The sequence below is a fragment of the Periophthalmus magnuspinnatus genome, chromosome 11, assembly GCF_009829125.3.
Source record: "Periophthalmus magnuspinnatus isolate fPerMag1 chromosome 11, fPerMag1.2.pri, whole genome shotgun sequence".
In the NCBI taxonomy this organism is placed as follows: domain Eukaryota; kingdom Metazoa; phylum Chordata; class Actinopteri; order Gobiiformes; family Gobiidae; genus Periophthalmus; species Periophthalmus magnuspinnatus.
The window spans coordinates 22,580,831-22,597,917 of NC_047136.2; the positions used below are offsets into that span (position 1 = coordinate 22,580,831).

At 34.7% G+C, this 17,087-nt stretch overlaps 2 protein-coding genes across 2 annotated transcripts; one reads left to right on the forward strand and one right to left on the reverse strand.

Annotated features, from left to right (window-relative positions):
* Nucleotides 1-304: 304 nt before the first annotated feature.
* LOC117378892 (H-2 class I histocompatibility antigen, Q9 alpha chain-like) lies at nt 305-15,640 on the reverse strand. The gene is made up of 8 exons (XM_055225205.1): nt 15,509-15,640; nt 13,623-13,889; nt 11,279-11,557; nt 2,142-2,441; nt 1,849-1,947; nt 1,740-1,763; nt 1,598-1,637; nt 305-1,231 (listed from the first exon to the last, which is right to left on the reverse strand). Exons 1-8 carry the CDS (start codon nt 15,594-15,596, stop codon nt 1,225-1,227), a joined length of 1,104 nt encoding a protein of 367 aa, XP_055081180.1. The 5' UTR covers nt 15,597-15,640; the 3' UTR covers nt 305-1,224.
* Nucleotides 4,290-7,363, forward strand: LOC129456644 (uncharacterized). Its single transcript, XM_055225204.1, has 3 exons — nt 4,290-4,492; nt 5,154-5,244; nt 5,325-7,363. Exons 2-3 carry the CDS (start codon nt 5,170-5,172, stop codon nt 7,197-7,199), a joined length of 1,950 nt encoding a protein of 649 aa, XP_055081179.1. The 5' UTR covers nt 4,290-4,492; nt 5,154-5,169; the 3' UTR covers nt 7,200-7,363.
* Nucleotides 15,641-17,087: the final 1,447 nt, after the last annotated feature.

A 17,087-nucleotide genomic window follows, 5' to 3' on the forward strand; every position in this document is an offset into this window, starting at 1 on the left:
TTATTACTTTGTTTTATAAAATTATCCTCTATGTGTATTTATTCACACTAGTAATGAATAATTTAAAATAAATCATTGCAGTTGACCCACACTTTATTACAGAGATGAACAGCCTGTCTGGACTTGAGCTCACAAGTAAAAAGATGGAGGATTAGTTTATTGTGAACTTTTTGAGCCTCTTGCATTATTTTCCATAATTGTAACAGGCCCATTATTAAATCATAACATCTAGTTCATACAGTGTTTATCAGTAGCACGTCTTTGAACTGAAATACACATAAAGAAGTGAATTTGGACAACCACGTTTTAAAGTTGGGAATTTTTATTTAAAATCCAAACAGCAGAACAAAAGCAAAAGATGGAAAACAGTGCAATTTCAGTTTCACAAAAATCAAAACATGTTCTATCCCAACTTTGACACTACAGCATATTTTAAAACCAAAAGCCCCCAAAAATCACGCATTATATATTTATAATCTACATCAAACTTCAAAAATAAAATCTCCTAAACCCTATTAAAACCCAAATGTACATCTTTGATAAATAATCATGACAACTGTAGGATTCTCTTCTTCATGATCAAACTGTTTTCAGGGAACCATTTTACTGAAGACACTGCACATCTATTTAATTATGTTTCAAAATGGCAAAAAAACCCTCTTAAACTAAACATGTGAATATGTCTCTTGAATATTGGCTTCAAAAATACTACATTTGATACAGTTTAGTTTCTTTTTGATCTAATCCACTTTGTACAGTTTGTATTTATATTTTACGTTTGTTTAAAACTCCAGTGAGACTTAAATATAATTAATTACTTTTATTTTTAATCTCTCCTCCCTTCAAATATGTATATGATGTATTTTAAGATCATTTACAAGTCAATCGATGCAATAAAACTGTAGATAATGAGCCAAGAATCCCCTTCAGCAGAAACCACTATTGTAACTATTGTGTATATGGTTAATAATGCCAGACAAATGAATGAAGAACAACTGGAAAATAGATCGATGCTTTGACTATTAGCAAAAAAAAGTTCAACATAAATTTGTAATGTGTCTAACTGAGCTCTATTTGGAAGGTAATTTTGCATCTGTAAATTGCGTAGTGAAAATAAGTCATCATTTTGAAAGCCTAAAGCATCAATCCGGTTTGTAAAAGTTTATGACATCTGAGAATAACAAGTGCATCCAACTGGAAGACTCCACTCCTCCTGCACAGGGTTTAAGATCTGGAAAACAAAACACAAATTAAACTGCAGAATTTCAAATCAGAAACATTCTTCCCTGTGTGTTTTTGAGGTTTCTGGATGTCCTCAACATTTGTTTGCGTTTTAACACAGTTTTTTGCCTTTTCTAGATTTGAAGTACACTATATTTTAATCTGGATGCCCTTCCTCGTGGAACCTTCTCACATCTATCCAGGCTTGAGATTAGCACAAAATGATATTGGTTTATCACTTTTTGGCTAGATTAGTTACATAAAACACTTGACGATGATAAAAACATGTAAACGTTCCTCCTTAAGTCATAAATAGCTCTACAAAGATGATTATTTTGAGGGAAATCTCATATTAACGACTGTTGTGTTCACTCACTTTGGATTAAGCTCCTCCTCGACCTCTGGATCACTCACAGCTGCAAAGAAACAGTCACAGTTTAACAATCACAATTAAATGATATTTAATTATGTGATATAAGGGTCTGTATTAGGACTATGGTAAACTTGTTCAAACTTACGGGATGGAGGACGTTTGGCTGCAACTGTAACAACAGAACTCAGTTAATCACATTTTGTTGATTTACAGAATAAATGATAACATAGTGGATAAATGCAGTTTGGTCTTACAGGGCCACTTCTTGTACAGGACAAACCCAAGAGCAGCCACCACAACCACACAGAGACCAACCACAGCAGCAATGATGATCAGAGGAGTGTTGGACTTCTCTGTAAAATGTAACAAAAACACACATTATTATTTATAATTCTTTTTAGTGACTTTTTCATTTGTTGGTAAACAAAGAAAAAGACATTGAAAGAGGAGGTGTGTCCACATGTTTGACCCCAGAGTATTGGGAAATGGAGGATGACTATGATTAAGCCGTTAAAGAAACGTAAAAACAAAATAAGCCCAGACTCACCGTTGGTCCTGATCACGGCTTTGTCCAGTTTTGTGAGGACGTCCTCTTTGACTCCAGACAGCTGGAACACACAGTGGTACCTGCCCCAGTCTCCAGATGGGATCGAGGACACGTTCAGCTCCACACTCTTCTGGAAGGTCCCGTCGTGGTTGGGCAGGATCTCCCCGGGGTCCACGCCCTCATAGAGCTCGTGTCCATCTTTAGTCCAGAACAGCATGGCTCTGTTGGGGTAGAAACCTGAGGCGTGGCAGGTGACCGGGGACGAGGACGACTTCTGCAGGAGGGAGATAGTGGGGAGCTCTGGGAGAGGAGACAAGAGGTGTGTTAGGTTGGAAAAACCTTCTTCTGGACCATCACTGTTGAAAATACACCCTCCTCATCCCATCGTACCAATTTAGACCCTCCATCAACTCCTCGCTTACAGCATTCCTCTCAAATTAGTCAGGCCTTTCCTATGATCTTACCTCCCTGCACACACACACTTTTTTTTCTCTTTCTCCTTTCTCTTTCTTTTCTCATCACTCCCACCCTCCTCTTCTGCCCTAACCCGACCCTATAATTACTATGTATGCATGTATTATTATTATTATTATTTACTAATTATTCATTCAATTTTTTTTCTTTTCACTTATTTTTCACTATTATTTTTCTTTTTTAAATGTTTACTTTCTTGCTTTTTCTACTTTCCTTACTTAGCATTTATCATAATTACTATTGATTTATCCATTATTTTTTCTTTATATTATTATTATTATTTACTATATTATGTTCTTCTCATTATTTTTATTTTATTTATTTTCTTCCATTTTTTTTTTTTTTTTTTTTTTTGAGGCACAGCAAACTTTACTTGTTTTAATTATTATGATTATTATTATTATTATTGTTAGAATTATTATACTTATTTAGTATATTATTTTATTTTTATTATTTATTTTTTGAAGTGCAGAAAACATTATTTTGTTTGAATTATTATGATTATTATTATTATTGTTGTTGTTGTTGTTGTTGTTGTTATTATTATTTTTATTATTATGGTTGTTAAATAATGGTAAATTGTGTTTAGAGGTAAAGTTATACAATATTTGACCCACTCTCTTCTCTGCTCATACTCCACCCACACCACTATCAACGCTTCACTTTTTTGTCTTAATCTGTTTTGTTTTTTTTAATTTCTTAATGATTTTTTTTAAATTATTATTATTTTTTATTATTATTTTTGAGTAACAATCATTATATTATCAAAACAACTCATTCACTTTAATCAGTATCAGTAATTTCTGACTATGTACCTGCCCCCTCACCGCCTTTGTCTGAACCCTATAATTAAAAAATAAATTTAAATAAAAAAAAAAAAAAAAAAAGTCTGCCAGGCCTCAACAGATGAGACAGAGCAACTCCCCATCAGGTCAGAGAGCTGCCGCACAATCGAGCATCCAACAATTAACAAACAGTTCAGGAGAAGAAGAGGGAAGAACGGAGAAAAGTATGGAAGCCCGTTTCCGCCATGAAAAAAAAAAAAAAAGCCCCACAGAAAGTCGAAATTACGAGTTTTAAACTCGTAATTACGACTTTTAAACTCGTAATTATGAGTTTAAAACTCGTAATTATGAGTTTAAAACTCGTAATTATGAGTTTAAAACTCGTAATTATGAGTTTAAAACTCGTAATTTCGAGTTTAAAACTCGTAATTTCGAGTTTAAAACTCGTAATTTCGAGTTTAAAACTCGTAATTTCGAGTTTAAAACTCGTAATTTCGAGTTTAAAACTCGTAATTTCGAGTTTAAAACTCGTAATTTCGAGTTTAAAACTCGTAATTACGACTTTTAAACTCGTAATTAGGCGTTTTTAATCTCCTCATTATTCCCCCAAGCGTCACCATCCATCATGCACATGCACATGGGATGTTCCAACTAACTTCTCTGAACCAGATCCACATACAACGTAACTGGATTGTAAAGGCAAGTAGAAAGTTTTTAAGACAATTTATAGTAGTTATGTTTCATGAAGTACTTTATAAAATATAGGGTAATTTTCCCAAAATGGAATGTACTATGTAGTACGAAGTGTAGATTAATTTGAGAGCTCTATAGGTTTACTAGCTTTGAATTGAAGTTAGATAAATGAAACACGCTTTACTGTTTACTGTTGACTGTTTTGTTCACATCCACATCGGTGTTTGTATATATGTGCGTTAGTGACTCGTAACGCTGTAGCTCGTCCACATGGGGTCATTGTTCTATATTTATATGGGTAGGAACCTTACAGATGATATGTTTCCGGGGAAAGGCGCACACGATTTGTTTGCTATAGATATCAGTTACGTTTTACAGTGTTTTCATCGATTTTCCCAGGTAAGTCATGTGAACTCAGTAGTTTATCTTTTTGCGGTTAATAACGTTTTTGTTTGGTTGTCTTGCTGGTATTTATGCAATTCTGTATTGAAAGTGAACCGCTATTATTCCACGTTACCATAGCTATGTTATACTACAGCAAACCTACGATACCCCAGCAACGCATTACTGGGCTAAATCAAAATGGTCTTTTTCGTAAATACACCTTTTCGCAATAGACGGGATTCTCAAACTGATGGTTTACAAATTTTGTTGAAACTTTTCCCTAAGTGAACCTACCTTACAGTACACAATTAGATCTTAAAGTTGTCACATTACCTTTACCTTTATTCTTATAACATTTATTAGATTTTATTTTAAATTTAGAATTACCTTCAAGTTATTGTATTAATTATGACCTTTACATGAATTCACAATTACCTTGAATTGTTATATTTATTGTTGTAATTTAACAATCATTACATATAGTGCAAACTAACAATCATGTATATCAATAAATTCCTTATTGTCCTATTTATGCCTTGTTTTACAATAAGCATTTGTTTTTTATATAAAAATGTTGCCAATTATATTAATATTTTCAATAATTGCAAAACATCTTAAAGTCATTTACACTATATAGATACCATTTTAATTGAACATGTTATTATCCTCATTACAGCAGAAAAAATGTGAAGATGGATGAGCTGGCAGAATATTTGAGATCCAGGCATGTGGATGAAGAGGCTATACAACGAATGGAACAAGACAAGGTAGTAAACTGCTTTTAGTATTATGACTCCATACAGACCAGTAATAATAATGACACATTTGGGTTTTTTTTTGTTTATAGATTGATCCCACTGTAATAAAGCTGATGAGTGATGAGGAACTGAAGGACTATCTACCATCATACGGTGATCGAATAGCTGTATTTGGACACTGTAGACGACAAGAAGAACCAAGTCGAAAGTCAAAACTCTTTGAAAGACTTAAATTAAAGTTTAGCAAGAATCAAAACGGTAAAGTAGGAGTGCAAAAAGAACATGGGAAAACTAGTATCAGAAGAAAGAGTGACAGAAAAGTTGAGCTTGGGTGGTTAAATTTTAGAAAAAAAGACAATACATATGTGCATATGCGCACTAAAAATGGTGGAGGTACAAGGAAGGAAAGTGTGCCTAAAAAGAGTACAAACATTAACCTAATTGAAAAAGCATTGGAGTTGTTTTTTCCTGGAGGAGAAAATGTGCATGGCAAAAGCTGTGATTTTGAAGTGGATTTAACTGACTTTCAGGAAACCCCTTTACCTGAACATATAACAGTTGAGGAAATGTATGAGATGACAAAGTTGCCAGTTTTGCGATTTTACTTAAAAACGAAAAAGAGACAAATTGTAACAGAAGGAAACCCTGAGGAGAGCAATGCTGAATCTGACAATATGGTCAGCCACTCTGTTGTACCACATGAGGCATCAAGCAGTTCTACAGTTTTGAGCCTAAACAATTTGGATGTTATTCATATTGCAACTTTTTACAACACTGAACCTTTAGAAAGCAATTCGAGTTTAGACATTCATTTAGAAGGACAAGAAAGCACACTTAATTTGAATGATTTGGATGAAAGCGGTATTGTGACTGTACGTTCTGTGGACCACTTAGAAATGGAAGCCCCTAATCTTGAGGATACCTTGCCACTAATTGAGGAAGAGTTGCCTATTTTTTTGAATATGCCTGAAAATAACAAAACCATCATTGTGGTTCATCGAGGCCAGATTCTTCAAGAGCTCATTCAAGTGTTCAGTAACGATGAGATGATGAACAAGAAAAATGTCCGCTTTAAAGTAATTCTTCCTGATGGAAATCTTGAAAAGGCTTTAGATGATGGAGGTGTAGTAAGGGATGTGCTGTCAGAGTTCTGGCAAGACTTTTATGAACAGTGCACCATGGGAAGTGACTTCAAAGTGCCATACTTGCGACACGACTTTGGAAAGGAGGAATGGGAAAGTGTAGGTCGAATCATTGCTTTTGGCTGGAAACAAGAAAAACAACTTCCAATAAAACTTGCTCCTGTTATTCTTGAGCAAGCTATTCTTGGAGATGTGGAGAGTGATCTTTTAGATAGTTTTCTCAAGTATGTATCACACTCGGAGCGAGTCATGTTTCAAACTTGCTTTTCAGATTTTGAAAGTATTGATGAAAATGAGTTATTAGAAGTTCTAGATCTCCATAATTGTCGCAGACATCCAACATCAAACAACATTGAGCAAATCATAAGAGAGCTTGCTCACAAGAAACTTATTCAGGAGCCTGCATTTGTCATTGAGCAGTGGAGTACTGTGCTTGTGGAGATGAAGTCAGAGCTGAAGGGTATAGCAGCAGCTTATGATGCACTGCAGCCAACATCACGCAAAATTATGCAATCGCTCACTTATCCAACAAATCAAAATGCTTCTGAAAAACAGATGGTTAAGTATGTCAACACATATCTTCGAGAGTGTGACATGCCTCATCTTTCCAGGTTTCTTAGGTTTTGCACAGGGTCTGATGTATTTACAGGAAAAGACATCACTGTCTCATTCACAATGATTAATGGCCTTCAGAGAAGACCTGTTGCTCACACTTGTGGTTGTTACTTGGAGTTGCCAGTTACTTATGAGAGTTACCCAGATTTTCGGCATGAAATGAACAAAATACTGGAGAGCAATATTTGGGTGATGGATATTGTGTGATTTTCATCCTAAATCAACAAAAAGGTTCATGTGCGTAGTTATTGGCACAATGTTACATATACAACTATTTTAAATATTCTTGTTAGAACTGTTATTGCAACATTTTACATATTGCACTTAAATTGAAACTATTATTTGCCATAGTAGTATCTGAAAATGTTAAGATACTGTTCATCTATCTGTTGAGGCAGAAGTTGGTGTTTGCTAAAGTATGAAACAACTGGTTTGTTTATATAGAGCAGAAATGGTTCTGTTTATGTGAACAATTATTTTCTGGAAGATGGAATGTTTGATAGCATAAATAAAACATAGTTTGTGTTTGAAGTATTATTTCTGGTTCATTTTTATTGATTAAATTGTCTTTGCCTTCCACGTGCACGAGGGGGGGCTTGTGACCAAACTAGCGCTCCGCTGAGACCACGGAAGACAAGCGCTCACAAGTGGTCGGTACAGCGCTCATGGCACAAAACATGGGTCAGAATTACGCTCACGGCCCACTGACTTGTTCAACACGCCAGAAACTTTACTGGAGCTTAATTCAGAGCTATTTGTTTATAAAAAATACGTAGGTGATAAACACAACAGTCCTCTTGTCTCCTCTGCTCTGTACAATCATATTCTGGCAATGTGCCCACTGGCTACAAGCTCAGCATGACCTCCGCGAGTCATTCTGGACACGAGCGGCACCTGTCCAGGCCTCTGGGCAAGTAGCGCACTGGAACGAGCGCTCATCATCCAACTCCAATACCTTGCATCACGTTTTGCATACCAATCAAAGCTGCTTTTTATACTTTATATATACTATTAGTCCATGTTGGACAAATTTTGACATGGAGACTAGAGTTGAACGAAGGCCTGTCTTTCAGTGATTGTAGAGTTAATACGCACTCAGTTGAAGATGTCTTGTGTAACAGGAACATGACATAATGTGACCACTAGATGGTGGACTTGTTACGCGCCTTATCAGACCTGGACAGGTGCCGCTCGTCCAGAATGACTCACGGAGGTCGTGGTGAGTTTGTAGCCAGTGCACACATTGCAAGTGAGTGTACAGGGCAGAAGAGACAAGAGGACTGTTGTGTTTATCACCTACGTACTTTTATAAATGAATAAATTTAGCTCCAGTAAAGTTTCTGGCGTCTTGAACAAGTCAGTGGACCTTGAGCACTATTCTGGCCACTGTTTATTTATTATTAATCTGTTTTTGATGATCAATTATATGTTTGTTCATTGCTGTTGCAACTCATCATTGATGAGCTCTCGTAAACGAATGTATAGGTCAATAGTTTGATACACATCAATTGAAAAAGACAAATTATGCTCAGACATCAAGTCCACACAGATATTAAACACATCTTCGTCACAAGGAAAATCTCTGAAGCTGCACTCCTCAAGGCAGAGTGAGACCTTGTCCATAGTTATGGGATGTAAATAATTTTGACCACCATATAGTTGTGGAACAGCATACAATATGGAAGGCCTTCCATAAGGTGATCTTGCATTGTTTACTGCACGGATGCGATGGTTGTTCCAAGTCAAAACGACCTCATTAAGTTCTTCCTAGAATACAAACAGAAGTAATCATTGCATGTTTAGTACATTGGTCATTACCCTAACTCAGTGGGGTCCAACCCTTTTGCAATTCATTTAATTAATTAATTTAATTCAATTTAAAATCAGGTCTACATCAGGACTAAAGTAGACCAATTTTAAAATATTTATGTCAGAAGGTGTAAAAAGTGAAAAGAGCCTACCTGTATTGTTTTCATGAAACAGAACTGGATCAAGGATTTATCCAGAAAGTTGTCCAAAAAATGTCCATCTTCTTTAAGTTTGTCAAACAGCTCCATCCAGTACTGAACACACTCACTTCGCAGGGTGAGCCACCATCGTTCAATTCGCTGATTTCCCGTGCTAGGACCAAAGGTTACTGGACCTGGGGTTGTTTCTGCGTGATTTCCAGAGTAATGCAAAAAGTGCTGAAGCTCTGCAATATGTCCATTTTCTGTTCCCAAATCAAGCCTCACTCTTGCAGGACAGCCATTTGCAGTGATTACAGCATCCATGAAGTACCCAGCAATAATTTTTGGGTCATTGTTTGTTTTATAGGCTTCAAGCCAAATGATCTTCCTAGAGAAACCATCTATACACCCACTGATCGCTATTCCAAATGGCTTGAGTTTGTCATAGCCATCTATATGCCAGACAAAATTTGAGCCCCGGCTGTGGTATATCCGTCTTCGTAGTCTGTTTCTTGACCGCAGATCAACACCTTCACTGTTCAATAAACGAAGTAAAATACGGACAGTTTCTCTGTCTGTCACAATATTGTTTACCCAGCATTTTTGGTGCATCCATCGATAACCATGGTACTGACCAGATGTCTCCAGTTGTTGCTCAATAAAAGCTGCCACTTCAGCCACATTCGTTTTATTTTTTCTGCGCCATAGACCCCTCTTGCTTAAAATGCGTTCAAGGGTGCGTTTGCTCACTGTTATTCCATGTGAATGTTCAAGTAAACGTAGTATTTCGTTAGTTGTAAAGCCGTCTCTAAAGTACTTCTCTGCCAACTCGGAAGTCATTTTGTAAATACTTAGAATGGGATTCCTATTTATATACGCAGAAACTCGTAATTACGAGTTTTAAACTCATAATTAGTAGTTTTAAAAGTCGTAATTACGAGTTTTAAACTCGAAATTACGAGTTTTAAACTCGAAATTACGAGTTTTAAACTCGAAATTACGAGTTTTAAACTCATAATTACGAGTTTTAAACTCGTAATTACGAGTTTTAAACTCGTAATTACGAGTTTTAAACTCATAATTACGAGTTTTAAACTCGTAATTACGAGTTTAAAACTCGTAATTACGAGTTTAAAACTCGTAATTTCGACTTTCTGTGGGGCTTTTATTTTTTTTTTCATGGCGGAAACGGGCTTCCATAGAAAAGGGAGTAAAAAATAAAAAATGAATAAAAATTTAAACCTCTCAAAATTATTTATTTTTCCTCTTCTTTCTAAATGTTTTGTCTTTTTCTTCTCATTTCTTTAGTTTTCTTTTTCTGTTTTATTACTTAAACCCCCCCCCACACACACACACACACACACACACACACTTACACTCTTACATAAGACGAGAAAAAGAACAGATGTCGTTCTTCTCGTCTCGTCCCTCCTTCACACCTGGATGTACGCCCCCCTCTCCCTCAAGTCAAAATGTCTAATGTCTTTAATTGTTTGTATTGTCTCTAATATCACAATAAAAAAAGAAAAAGAGGAGTGTGTCAGGCACAGCTGAGGTCATGTGTGTACTATGGACGTCAAGATCATTTGGTTCATTAATAATTGTGATTATTCAGGTCACAATAGAAAAAGAAGTAACAAAAAATAATAAAAGTGAGACTCAACATCCAAAACCCATAATCCTAAACAATAGAACTTTTTAATCTATTTTATATGTGACTTTAACTTTATAAAGCTGCTCACAAACTCGACGAGTCTCTCAGTCGATGTGAATCAAAGTGAGTGAAGGATTGCACTGTAGTTTGGTCACGGCGTCGAGAATCAGGAATATTTCATAAATCGTCATGTTTTTCACAGAATAATCAAAATCACAATAGTCATTTTATATTTGTGTGCAAACTACAAACTAAAACATACAACGAGGAATTGATGAGGAAAAATACAAAAACAAGAGGAAATACTAATTATTATTATTATTATTATTATTATTATTATTATTATTATTATTATTATTATTATTATTATTATTATTATTATTATCATCCAGAAACATTTAAATGACACTATTTTCATTTATTACTCTCAAAATGCAAAACTGTAATATTTTGGTCAGATTTATGATGATTATGTAATATGCTAAAATTATCAACTGAATTTATCACATTTTGCTTTTGGTTTGACGTCAAAATAAATATTTGCTCATTTATGTTGTTTTTCAAGTTTTGTGGGGGAAAAAAGTGTGTTACAAAAGGAAAGTGACAAAGGAGAGAACTGTGTCAGAGGAGTTTGTTTGAGTGAATTTGAGAAATAAAAACTGAAGTAGGTGAGTTGATTTTACCTGTTCTCATCAGAGTGTCCTTCCCATAACTGACGTACTTCTTTATCCACTCAGGACAGATCTGGGTGTAGTAGTGTTTGTTCTGAACATTCATCCCTTCATTCTGGTCCCACTTGAGTTTGGTGATGAAGGCCTCTTGTCTTGGTGCGATCCATGTTTTTGTCTCCAGGTCAAACGCAATGAAATCTTCTCCATCGTAGCCAAACTGATCATATCCAGTCAGTCTGTTGGTCTCACTGTCCCATTCACAGCCGTACATCCTCTGGTAAATGTGTGCCCCTGAGAGAAACAAACATCATTAAACCACAGTCACACAAACTCAAAACTCCTCGTGTTAACTGCCCCGGCCATCGCCACGGAGACGTAGCGGACGCCATGGCGACAGGCAGAGGCGGTGCAGTGCAGGATGGGAAACTGAGTCAAAACCTGCGCAGCTCTTTTATTAACGCGTCTACACCGAGAAACTACAGACACTGTCCTAAAACTACACGACAGGAACAAGAGCAGAACGGACAACACTGAGGAGAGAAATGAGAAGAGCGATTCATTAATATAGGTCTGTTATAAGAGCGAGGAAATGATCCAAATAAACTGGACAGAGGAAATCTATACGGTGAGTTTGGGTCAATCTAACACGGCATTTTGTCACAACGGAGTAAAAGTTGAAGTTATGATTGAATGAAAAATATAAACCAAACTGAGGAATGAATAAGACAGTTGATAAAAGAGGAAGGAGATCATCTATAACTGTAATAAAAATAACAAGTTCATTCACACAAGAGGTGATTTTTATATGAGGAGTCATTTTAAAACAGCTGCTATAGATTCATGTTTTCAGGGACATATTATAGAATGAAAAATGTAAACTAAAATTAAAGAATGGATGAGAATGCCACGAAAAAGAGGAAGGAACCTAAAGCTACTGCAAAGAAAAGGTTATGTCCTCAAACAGGTGAGTTTAAGGATGTAATGTTATAAAATCTAAATAAAAACTCAACTAGACACTGAATGTAAAAATGTATCAAATGAGGAGTAAATAGGAGCGTTAGTGACAGAAAACTGTGACTGAAAGAAAGTACGTTTGTTAAATAATAGACTATTTTAAGAGAATGTGTTGAATGGAAAATGTAAAACTAATTTAAGGATAAGAACGTTTAAAAAAGAAGGAAATAACCTAAACTATTACAACATGTTAATATAGACACACATCTGACAGTTTTCTGGGGAGTGGTTTATGTTTAGAAACAACTAGGCTGATAAATGTTTAGAAAATATGACTGAATTAAAATGTAAACTAAAATGAAACAATAGATGAAAACACAAGTAAAACAGGAAGGAACCTAAAGCTGTAACAAAGAAAAGGTTTTATATTCAAACAGGTGAGTTTAAGGATGTAATGTTATAAAATCTAAATAAAACTCAACTGTATCAAAAGAAAAATGTAAACATCAAATGAGGAGGAAGAAGTACGTCATATTATAGTTTATTTATACTTTGTAACAACTAAATAAAAGTTTGAGTTGTAACTGAAACAAAACTGAGGAATAGATAAAAAAGTTGGTAAAAGAAATAAATAACTATATTGGACCAGTTTACACAACTCAGTCAGCCGTTTACTGCTTTTTAAAATCTGAAACAACACGGAGATAAATGTTTAAAAATAATAATACTATTTCAGAGTTAATATGGGCAACATAAACTTAATAACTTTTGTCCAAAATTCCTTCTAGGATAAAGACTGAAGTGTGATGTTTTAAGGATGTAATGTTATAAAATCTAAATAAAAACTCAACTGTATCAAAAGAAAAAAGTAAACATCAAATGACGAATGAATAAAAATGTTGATAAAATAGGAAGGAAATAACTTATAGTTGTAATTCAAAAAACAAGTTAATATTGGTGAGGGGTTTTTTTTTATGTCGAGCCATTTTGAAACAACATGGTAGGATAAATCTTTTGGGAAAAAAAATTCAGTAATGCACATTTATAAAGAGGAAGAAACTGAAAACTATTGCCAAGAAAAGGCAATACACTTTGGTGAGTTAAGTGAGATACTTAACTTATTTCAAACTAGGATGCCATTTTGTAACAACTGAATAATAGGGTATTTCAGTTTTAATTTAATTTCAATCTCAATTTTCAATAACAAATTCAATATTTAAAGACTATTTAATGAAAAACTAAACAAAATTGAAAAACTCTGTAAAAGAAAAAAGAAATAACCTAGAAATACTCACATTTTAAATTTGATTAAATTGAGGCACAATTTCATTTTTTTTAATACTAAATTCTATTGAAGGGCATTAAATAACTTTTATGTGAAGCACAATGAAGCAGAACAAACCTCCAGTTTGGTTCATGCGCTGCTTTACGATTTCGATGTTGCCTTTGAAGCTCTGCTGGTGACCCTGTCGGATCTGACTCTGTGTGTCCCAGTACTGAGGGTCGTCTTGTGTGACTTTGTTCATCCAGTCCTGTTTGGGCACAACTCTCTGGGTGTTACTGTCGTAGTAATTCACCTGAACGTCATCTACCATTGTAAGAGCCACAAACTCTGGGAAGTTTGGGACTTTAGACGATCCAGTGTAGAAAATCCTCATAGAATGAATCACTGTAAGACATAAAACAATGATTTAACAGCAAAACACAAAAGACACAAAATGAAAGAATTCAGAATTCAAATGTAAGTAAATAAAAAGAAAAACAAAAAACTATTTGAACAGATTTGTTTGTAAGACTTAATATTACAGAAGGAAATCTCAGTCAGCCAAGACAAAACTATAAAAAGATAAATGTTATGTAAACACTGCAGTTACAACTCTTGTGTTTTTGTTTGTGTTTGTTTTTTGAAATAAACTTACTCTGTCACAACGTGAATAAGCAATGGCGCCCCCTAGTGGGAAATTATCAGGTCAACAGCACATCTTTCATGACATAAAGAGTAAGATATGTTCTAATTCTCTACTTTCTCTTTCTACCATCACATAAAAGGGCATTTTATTGTCTCTGTGTTAATGAGTCTAACACTGTTTAATCAATGATCTAATGTATCATCTGTAACTTTACAAAGTGAAAGAAATAAAAAGTAACACATTCAGAATAGAGTTATATTTCAGAGTGAGTCAATGTAATAAAAATGTTATTATTTTAAAGTGTAACAAACAAAATAACAAGACTGTATTAAATAAACCATTAGAGCAGCAGATTTCATTTAGGACTAAACATTCATGATTCAGTAAAATGAAAAAATAATCTATATATATTTTATTTTCACAACTTTATCTGATTTTTTTTTTCTTTTTTTGTTTTACTTTATTTTATTATTATTGTAGAAAATACAAAATTCAAACAAATCAGACACTGTACAAAACAAAATATATATCAATGGTTTAATTTGCATTTGGTAAAAAAGAAAAACTTGAAGTGGGGCATATGTTGCTATGTAAAATAAATAATAAAATAAAAATGATTTTGTTTATAATTTTGAATTGTACTTCTTTTGTTTTAAAGGGGAGGGAAAAGTCAAATATCAATGATCTGTTCCTTTTTATATATATAAAATATATGTAATCCCTTCAGAGAGTTAGTGACACAATAATTAAGTAAGCACCACATTTGTTCTTACACTTGGACAACTGAACTCCATCAACATAAAGATTCCTCCTGCAGGGCTAATCTTAGAATGAATCACGTCTAATGTTAATATTTATGAACATGTTGATGGATTTCTGAGAGCTTCAATGAGAGTTTTTTAACGTCAAAATCACATCTCTAAAGAAAACCAAGACCACCTAAATAATATTACATAAAAAAAAATATATATATATATATATATATATATATATATATATATATATATATATATATATATATATATATATATATATATATATATATATTAAATTGGGGATAAATGACCAAATACTTTATCTGAGAGTTAAAACAGTCCAACAGATTCTTCTTGTTTCATCCACTGAAGCACCAAATCCATCAGGAGGTGGACAATGGACATGACACAAACCACAGCCTATAGAGTTTATAACTTTAAAACATTTATGGTTCAGTTTGTTAAGTTTATATTATATCCACGTCCCAGTTTAAAATGACCTAATAACAAATAAACAGTAAATGGAAAATAACCTTGTTCTCAAACACACTGGTGCGTCATAAACTTGGACATAACTCGTGTGGTTATTCTACATAAATATTCTACATAAATGAATCACTCACTGGAAGAGACGTCGTGTAGGAGAATTCCCAAAACAATCAGACTCACGCAGAGCTTCATGGTGAAGTGTGGCCCAAGAAGTCTCCTCATGACACGGACCAACACAACCAACTGCACCGAGATCTACAACAACTGACCAGAGGAGCGCGTGAACCTATAAGACCAGAGAGGACAGAGAGGGGGCGGGGCCTATTTACTCTATTTAGACCAATCATAATTCAGTATCTGGGTAAATGTGACTCTCAAAGGTTAGAAGTGAAAGAGAAACTAAATTTGATGGCGCAGTTTCTAATGTTTCAACGTTTTTACACTGATATGTCGTGTTTTGGGTCATTAATACTGTCAGTAATGTCAGCACAGCAGCATTTTAATAAGTGATGGGAAGCTGCTTTTGGTCATTTATTGTTACCTCACATTTGAGAAGAGCTGGACTATTACCTGAGGGCAGTAGACTGGGCTATAGTTTATGAAGTCTTAAATGATTCTCTAATTCAGTCAAAACGAGGCTGGACTTTCAGAGCCTTGAAGTATTTCCCTTGAGTAGAGCAGCAGACACACAATCTGTTTACATCCTCTTACAGTAATATGCATGTTTGTGTCTGTGTGAACACTTAACAAATCAGTGTTTGAACAGGAGTAGGCTGTTTTTAATCCTACCTTATTATCATGTGTAAGTAAGTCTACTATGTTCTCCAAGTTTCCTGTGGACTAATAGTCTATTGGTAACAGTGCAGTAGGTATAAGATGAAGTACATATTTAGGAGGACCAGGTCTGACTGATTTGCTGAGTATAGACCTCGGATTTGACCTTTAAACTAAAATGTTGATGTCAGAAATGTAACACCAGATACTGAGTCCTTTCACTTTACACACTTTTGTTTACCATGAAATCCAAACAAATGAAGCCAAACTGAGGCTGAACAGCAGTGTGTGTGTAAAATAAAACTGTCTTCAGCCTCACACTGAGATGAAAGGAACATTGTGAGTCGTCTGTTTTATGTTTATATATTTATTTATTCAGTGTTTGTATTATACTGGTTTGACATACACTGACAAAAGGGAAACATTGCTGCTGTTGATTTGATATGTTTTTGGTTTAATTAAAGAAAATTTAACTGTTGTTTCATTTATTCAGTTAAAGGAGCTTTTATTTCCACAAAAAGACTTGTTTTGCTGTTTGTTTTTGTGCCGTTGTGTCAGGATCTTCTGCTGTTCTTCCTGTTGTCTCTTCTGTGTTGTCTGTGTCTCCTCCCACCTGGGCGTCGTCTTACCTGATCTGAACGCTGGAGCACCTGGACCAGTTTCCCTCATTGTCTGCAGTATAAGAAGTTTAGTTTTTCATCCTCTTCTCACCAGTTCGTCGTTGATATGACTCCAGTTAGTAGATGTGTTTGACTCCACAAGACAAGTTCACTTTTTTCAGTGTTTTTGTGCTACAGTTGTTCAATGTCCAGGTGTTTGTGTCGTTATTTGTGGAAGCTGTTTGCCTTTAACCCAGTCCCCACCTGCACCTCTGGACCCCCAGCCTGAAACTTGCAAAGAAAAGTTGAAAAACATGCTGAAAATGACAGAAAGTAGAGA